At 40.5% G+C, this 8,286-nt stretch overlaps 1 protein-coding gene across 1 annotated transcript in view; it reads left to right on the top strand.

Annotated features, from left to right (window-relative positions):
- kif14 (kinesin family member 14) overlaps positions 1 to 8,286 on the top strand; it is an 18,196-nt gene extending 9,910 nt beyond the window's left edge. Inside the window, exons 19-29 of the mRNA XM_005920913.2 lie at positions 1,113 to 1,206; positions 1,452 to 1,587; positions 1,900 to 2,006; positions 2,874 to 2,974; positions 3,215 to 3,445; positions 3,660 to 3,847; positions 4,540 to 4,692; positions 5,118 to 5,240; positions 5,374 to 5,448; positions 6,768 to 6,918; positions 7,083 to 8,286. Coding sequence (XP_005920975.1) covers positions 1,113 to 1,206; positions 1,452 to 1,587; positions 1,900 to 2,006; positions 2,874 to 2,974; positions 3,215 to 3,445; positions 3,660 to 3,847; positions 4,540 to 4,692; positions 5,118 to 5,240; positions 5,374 to 5,448; positions 6,768 to 6,918; positions 7,083 to 7,444 — 1,721 coding nt within the window. The 3' untranslated portion in view covers positions 7,445 to 8,286. The remainder of the gene's footprint in view (positions 1 to 1,112; positions 1,207 to 1,451; positions 1,588 to 1,899; positions 2,007 to 2,873; positions 2,975 to 3,214; positions 3,446 to 3,659; positions 3,848 to 4,539; positions 4,693 to 5,117; positions 5,241 to 5,373; positions 5,449 to 6,767; positions 6,919 to 7,082) is intronic.

Here is an 8,286-nt window from a genome sequence, read left to right as displayed (position 1 = left end):
CGATATGACCAAAAATTCATATCTCGATATTCTTTGGCTGGGTGGCGATATACGATATATATCTCGATATTTTTTTAAAGCCATAAAGTAACAACAAAAAGAGTTCTTAGTCACACTGTGTCCCAGATCTCACACTGGCACTTTTATTAACATACAGCGTAGATGTACACGAAAAAATTACTCAGAAATAAATTATCAGCATTTATTAAATAATAATGCTCCATAAATAAAATAAAACAATGTTGTTTTTGTGCATAACAAAAAGCTCACAATTGTGCAGTTAAAATGTAAACTAACAGACCCTGAGCATAATAACAAGCAGCTGCTCTGTTCCCAAGTTCTAATGCGTGACTGACAGCCTGGAGTTTGAAATCCTTGTTGTAACCACGTCTATGAACAGGTGCCATTTGTGGTCCTTAAACGCACACAATACGGTAATATTACGTTGAAGTACAGTACGTAGTACTCCACGAGGCTCCTGACTACGGTAGCCGTAATGTAACACATAAAAGCGGTTCGCGATCAGTAAGCACAACCAGAACTCATACATAAGGTGCACTGTCGAGTTTTGAGAAAATGAAAGAATTTTAGGCCGTGCAGCCCCCGTGCATGAGGCTGCATGGCGTCAACGCGTGAGAGCTGTTAGCTCGTTAACGCGTTGATGCCATCCAGCCCCATGCACGGGGCGATCCGCGGTAACTCATTAACGGAGATTTGCCGCATTAATGCAGTTATGGCGTTAACGTCATTCTAACGAGATTACTGCTACCAGCAGTAAAATAGTGATCTCCAAATGTTTTCTTTTTACCGACCAGCTCCTCTTTGATAGCTGATCTTGTTGTTGCCTGCAGGTGAAGCGATAGGGGAGGGGGAGTTGTGTTCAGTGAAGTAGAGAGAGACAGAGTAACGTTGCGTGGAGACAAAAGTGGACGAAAGAGAGGCAAACTTGCGGCTCCACAAGTATAATTATAACATAACATAACATAGACTATATCGATATAAACAATATTGTCACATCTCATATATCATATAAAAATATTTCAATATATTTAAAAACTCGATATATATCGCCCAGTCCTAGTTGAAGGTAATGTTTCATTTCTCTGTCGCAGTCTCTCCACAGTGGGATGCCATGAAGTTGTCCTTGATGATTGAGGAAGCCAATAAAATCAGTGCTAAACTGAAGAAACACACAGTGTTCAGCAGGTAGGAAAGAAAGGATGGGCAAAAGTCGCAGGTATTTTTTTATTATGCATCATGTAAACACAAAAATGATGAAGAAACCAGTGGCATTAAAATAAAAAAAATAAAAAAAAAAAAAAGTAAAAGCATGTAAACCTATATCCAGTCTTTGTATTTAGCTACTCCCAAAAATACAGCTGTAAATGAACACATGGCTGCTGTTAACCTCTGACCTTATTATGTTTATTGACTTTACTCTCCTGTTTTAGACATGAGAGCTCGGAGAATGAGAAGTGCGGTGGTGTGCTGCAGGTGCGAGTTCAAAACACAAAGCTGGGAATTGCCACTTTCTGGTGTCTGGAAAAGTTCCAAAATAACATTGCTGCCATGAGGGAGCTCGAACGGGTAAGTCTGGGATCAATTCTGCGTTCAAATTCATAACCTTTTTTTGCTATCATGTCTTTCTCACATTAACCTGTGTTCTAGTAAGACATAGCACACCTGTTCAGCCTGCACGACTCTCTTCCTTGTTTTGCAAATTCAGAGCCTGACATCAGCTCCAGTCACTTGCAAATTTCCTAAGTGTTTGACCTCATTTATAGTCCAGAATGGATTGTTTTATGCCCGACAGAGGGATGCTGCCTCACTTTGCGATGCTTTTCTCATTAAGCTGAGTAAATGAGAGTGGACATGTCATCAGGAGTTTATTCACCACAGGGGGATTCCAGCTCTAAAGATGACAATGTGTTTTACGACCCCGATGATGAGTGGGAGCAAGATATATCAGCCTCTTCTTCCTCCGCCGCCTCCTTTTCTCGACGAAGGTAATTATCCAGCTCCTCCTATCCATAAATCCTTCTTCCTAGCATCTTACATTTACATAAGATTAAATATGGAGGTGGGAAAGTTTTTAAAAACACTGCTTGTCCCTTAGGGAAGGGTGTGTGTGTCAGTGTACCTTAAATTTCATCTTCATCAGAGCTTTTAGGAAGGAAAAAATAGAAGTGAGCATTTTTGCACTGATTTGCATTGACCCTCTCTCTGTAAGGGAACAAGTGGACACAAAGCGTGCCACAAAAACAGTTCCCTTTTTAAAAAAAAAAAGTTTTACTTTTCGTATGTGGAAAGTTGACTGATGGTAAATACTTCAAGTAAATTTGGAATACTTGAGTTATTTTCACAGCCCTCCCAGTTTCCAACATTGTGATTTACAACCTGGCACATATTTCTTGATAGTTAAACAGTCCTGTTTTCTCTCTTTTCCTGAAAACTTTCTGCCCAAAGAATATTCCCCTCTTTGGTGTATTTCTTGTGTTTATTAATTTTCACATGCATGCAGGTCAGGCCAAGGTGTTTGTTTGGGAGCGGTATGGAGGACACACACACACACAGCACCTGCTCTACATGCAGAATATATTCCCCCTCACATTGTGGTTATTCTTGTCAAGCAGTCCTGGTGTTCCCAAACTACCACTAGGCACAGCCAAATGAAACACTGCACTGCACTCCACCATATTGCTCTTTTACTCCAATAAACCTTTGCCTAAACAATCATCTCTATTTACTGACCTTTCCACCTCTGGGTTTCTCTTGCAAGTAAAGTTTATTCTCCTGTGTCTAAAGAAAAAGTCAGTATAAATGTTGAACGTTGGCAGCGGTACCAAGTGGGTTTCTGGTTGGTTTGGCTTTAGAAGCAGGAGTTTGCTGAAGAGCAGAAGGATCTCAGGGCGTCTCTACGAGATCCGGGTGCATCCCATTCAGAGCCTCCACAGTGGCTCCTCACAGTCTGCTGGTAAGAAACACAAGTAAATATGCATAAAATATTAAACATCGTGTTCTTAAAAGGCAAATGTCGGTGGAATTGAGTGGCGAAAAGCTGCCTCTTGTTGTCTTTCTAAAATGCGACATTGTTACATGAATATAAATTTTCAGACCTGCATGCAGCATTCAGTGCTACAGCTGTTAAACACTCGACTACATTTGCTTTTTGTGACAAATGATCATCAACCACTCTTCTCTGTGTCTGACCCAGGGTTAATGGGTGTGACCAAATCCCCCTCCCTCCATTCCAGCATCTCAGACCCTGGGATGCCTGGCATCTGCAAGGAGCTAGTTGGCCAATCACTGGCCCGTCTGCGTAGTTCTACAGGGTCGGAGGAGAGCATGGCAGATCGGTTAATCTCAGATCTAAACCTGGTCTACATGGCTGTCCAAACTATATCTGACCTATACGACAGTCTGGATGATGACAGCCAGGATAGTGGTGAGTTCCAGTCAACTTCATTAGACATTAGTAAATCAATAGCTACTGATGGATAGGTAATGATTAGAAGAATAATTTGTGGATATTCATCCTCTGCCAAGGTAAGAGCTGAGCCAAAAGGCATGTATGACCAGGCCACATTCATAAAAGTGGCCTGGTGTTTATTGGCCACAAACTTTTATTGTGGTGCTTTTTGGTGGTTTCTTTTTTGCAGTGTTTGTGGGTAATTTGGTGGCACAAACTGAGTTGGTGAAGGCCACGACAGCCATAGAGAATGCAGTGTTTGTTACCATGCAGTGGTTGGCCAGTGTTAAACCCTCCTCCGGTCTGCTCTACACGATTGCTGAGGAACTTAAAAGCCAAGTCAAGAAGATGGGAGGGTTCTTCCAGATGTTGATTCAGGTGAGAAAAAAAATACCCAAAGGTATCACAGGTTAAAGTGACAGTGCACAAGTTTCAAACTGAGGTTTCTGCTTGGTGACGATAAAAGGCTAAGCCAGCCTACATGCAGATTGTATCATTATTCTCTAATCATTACACTCCGCCCATTTTGAGTTCAGGCAAATCAAGCCTTTTTTTTTTTTTCTTTTTTTTATAAAGTTAAAGGCTATGCATTGACATGATGTCTGGGTTTTCTGGCATTTGCAGTATATGAATGAGTCAAAAAGAGTGCAAAATCTAAGCTGACAAATGATTTTCAATTTTGCGTAGTTTGGAGACGGGTGGCTAATCAAAATGCAGAGCATTGATTGACGGGTCTTAGCTCTGAGCTGTTTGAGCTCTGTCTATGGAAATGGCAAAGCTGAGGGAATTCTCAACCTTGAAGCCCCAAACAGAACATGAATATATGGAAACTAAATCTAAATTCCTTACCACTCTCAGCACCTAAACACACAATTTTCCCCTCTCGATCCTTACTTTTAATTTTTTCTAGCATTTTAATTTATTTACTGCCCCTTCAGACTTTGTTGGCTGTTGTGCTCTCTTGCTTGCATTGATTCACTATTAAATAAATGTGAACTGAACCTGTGTATCAGTTTGTTTGTGCCAACTCGATGCTGAGTGAAACATTCCTCTCCCGCCCTCACATCCAGGGTTGCGAATCTGAGATCACATCGATGGTGAAAGAAGCCCGAAGGAAAACTAGTCAGTGCCTGGATAAAACTTTACTTGCGCTTGGACACATGGCAGTAGTGACAGGCATGTCATTGAATGTCACGGGACTGGGCGCCCAGGCTATGGGCAAGGTAAGACCACCAATAATTTAGCTGGGAGGTCTCTGTTTGGGCACTGTGGGCCACTCTACTCATGCCCCCTCATCACAACTATTAACTGTATGAATGTGAGTGTAAGGTACAGCCATGGTAACACGGTGCACCAATGCTAAGGTTTTATGTATTGAGATGTAATTAATTATCTGGTCCTTAACAGGTCATAAACCTGATATGAATAATAAAACATGATACCACACACTCAAGCTGTGAGTGAGTAAAACCAAGTCCACCCTTACTGCTTCCACTGGAATTGTTGCTGCCCATTAATCTTGGAAGGGTGAAAGTTTGTTTGAAAATTAATCTGAAATCTGTCATTCTTTGTAGCTCTGGTAACTGACTGGAATAATGTGGTCATAAAAAGTCATTTGTGTCCTTTTGTTTTTTTTTTTAATCGTTAGCCTTCAGTGGTCACGTGTCTAATGAAGGGAACTGGTAAGGGTGTCCGATCTCTCTTGGAGGAGAGCCTCACCATCACGAGGGAAATGCTGAGAGAGGCTCAACTGTCCTATCCCAGAAGCTCAGTAAGAGATCACGCACTTATTTAAAATGTCGTGCCTTTTTGTGCTCATTTATATCACAGAAATGCTATATCTGGTGTGTTTTTAAAGTGCTTATTGAGTTGCTACCCATGATACCTGTCATCTTTACACGCAGGTCCTCCAGAGCCTTAAATCGAAGACTCTTGATTTAGCTCGTGCTCTGGAGAGCTACATGTACTGCCATATTTCGGTAAGTTTCATCAACAGAATCCATTAAAAATCACAATCTGTAGCCTCTAAACCAGGGACGTCCAACTCCTTTTCATTGCACAGACTGTCCTGTAATTAAAAATGTTTGTTTTTTAATTTACTGCAAGCGCACCAAAAGTGGAAAAACTGTAATTTTCCCGTCATTTAATTGTTTATCTCTAAACTAATGACTTTATGGCAGTAGGAGTGGATGGGAAAAGCTGTAAAACCTAAGAAAATGCAGTTAGAAGTTGAACATTTACATACTCCTTCATATTTTTTTCTAAAGCTCTCTACTGGGCCAGTTTCAGGTCTTCGCTGGGCCGATTCTTGCCCCCAGGCCTTATGTTTGACACCCCTTCTCTAAACCCTTTAGTTTTTTTCACAATCAGATCTACAACATAATGCAGCTTAATTTCTTTTTTTTTAATCTCTATTGTTTCATTATCATAATTTTTTTTTTTATTAAGAATGTAATCATTAAAAAATATGTGTCAAACTTGGGGGAGGGAATAAATGGCATTTGTTATCTGCTTTGTGGAGCTTCATTACAAAAGTCCTGGCACTTGTTTTGGTTTAACCAGAGCAAAAAGACAACAGTGCACGCTCAGCTGAGCATCCTGTAGGTAAAGGTTAAAAACGATCCTCCGTCTTGACACAGGCTTAAATGTTACGGATTAAGACTCGCTGCCACAACAGCCCCATTAAAGATGCCACTCAGCCTTTATTGCTCCTGTAAAGCTTAGTGTGCCGTAAGCTTATCTCTCTGCGGTCATCCCTCGGTGATCGTTCACATAATGAATGTGTTGAATGAAGGGGCATAAGTCACAGCTAACAGGCTTGTTTGTCCTTATCTTAGCCACACAAAGTAGCAGGTTTTGTTTTGGCCTTTTTACCTTTTCAAACCAATACATGACACATGTAGGCAGCTGGGCTTTATGCTGTCCACAGTGTTATTGTAGTCAAATAAAACTGAGTTATATCCTCCAAAAGCTATTTTCGGGGTGTTTTTTCTCACTATTGGTAAATGTAGCAGAGGCTTGAACCCAAAATATTTCCAACTTGTAGTGATTCAGACACTGGCTGCAATTCTTTTATTTCACTTTTTGTGTAAAATCTATTCTGCTCACCCGTTAAAATATAACTTAAGCAAAATACAGGAGTCAAAACTGGTTGCATTTAGTTAATAGTAAATTTATACACATTATAGTAGGATCTTTGTTGTGTTTTGTATGTAATTTAACAAATGAAGTTACAAGCATGTCCTGTTTGTTTGCAGTCTTGTTGTGATTATGTGTAAGTGCTAATGTCTGCAAACAGGAGAGGGAATCGGAACCACAGGAGGCAGAGGAAGGGGAGGAGGACGCTTTGGCTTTACTTTTGCAGAAACTGAGGACGACATCAACCAAACTGTTCCAGCTGAACCAAGCCATTAGACAGTTGCATTCATCTCTGTCTACAGCCTTACGAGGTAAAGATTTTGATTCACAGTGTCAGACACTTACACTAATGTACTTCCTTGATGGGCAAAGGCCAACACTAGCTCTTACAGATTATTTTCTGATAGTTCAGTGGCAGCAGTGTTGGTAGATTTAAGGATGGTTGACCAGTCTGTCCCTGGTGCCTTCCTCCTAGGAAAAGACTTCAAAAGCTGCAGAGATACGATCTCCTCTTCTGCCAAGGCTGTTGACGAGCTGATCACCGGCCTTTCCAAGGATGGAATTGGGGCCCCAACCCTGCAGCTTCCCTGTCTTCAGACCGTAATGTCTGCACGAGATGAGCTCCACTCGACCCTGGAGTCCTTGTCCTCTCTCTGGAACCAGCAGGAGGAGGGAGAGAGCAGAAGTTCAGCTAGTTTTGAAAAGGATACAGAAGAAGAAAGCTCAGCCAAAGAGAGAGCTGCCACTCACAGTACTGTTAGACATCGAGTTGTGAGCAAGATTGTGTACGCCCTCGCTCCAGGTGTGCAGTCTAACAGCAGCCCGCACTGGGTATAGTCTTTATTTGTCGTATCGCATGCTGTTTTACAGACTGGTAACAGGAAAACTGCAGTATAGCATCTACAAGCTGTATTTACACAACCATCTGCACACCAGAGCAGTAGTTCCTCTAATTTGTCTTACTTCTAATGTTCTGGAAAGGCAGCTGTTGTTAAAATATTCAAACTGATTTCCCTAGCTTAGTAAAAATGTTGCTTTTCAGCACTTCACATTTATTTTAATAAAAATCAAGTGTTTTGTTAAACATTTAAGCCACCAGAATGTGTATAGCGTTACAATTAGCAGATTAACAGCATTAGGAGTAACTAGCTGTAAAGATGTGCTGTGCCAGGTTTTTGCTCCTTTACTTTATATATTTTTTTCAGAAGCATTTAATAATTCTACTGCTGGTTTTTCTTATTAGTTCCAACATGCAGATTCAATAGTCAGCACCTTAGGTACAACATTTTGTTAAAGGTCTTGATTACCCACATGTTTTCTTTCTTGCATGAAGTCATTTTGTTGTCATGTTTGGATCAATATTGCTTTTGTACATTGAATAACTCGTACTGTAAAATTTGCACTCAGGAGAGACTTGTATATTTGGGGTTTCTTCTCAATACACATACTTTAACAGGGCACAGTTTTTAATCGTGTTGGTTACTTTTGTTTTTTTATTTAGTCCTTTATATGACTTGGTTTAAAAAAAAAAAAAATGCTACTTGTACTTCAAAAATATATGCACATGGTTTGATTTTGCAAAGATCCGAACCTTTTATCTTGAAGGATGCTGCTCAATAAACCATGGAGCTGTGGTTAAGACTGCACTCATAATAAAATAAGACTTTGTTGAATTAAAA

The sequence above is a fragment of the Haplochromis burtoni genome, unplaced genomic scaffold (assembly GCF_018398535.1).
Source record: "Haplochromis burtoni strain Fernald_Lab_line unplaced genomic scaffold, NCSU_Asbu1 Contig_5, whole genome shotgun sequence".
In the NCBI taxonomy this organism is placed as follows: Eukaryota; Metazoa; Chordata; class Actinopteri; order Cichliformes; family Cichlidae; genus Haplochromis; species Haplochromis burtoni.
The sequence above is the reverse complement of the archived record's forward strand: the minus strand, read 5'-3'. Positions and strand labels throughout refer to the sequence as shown.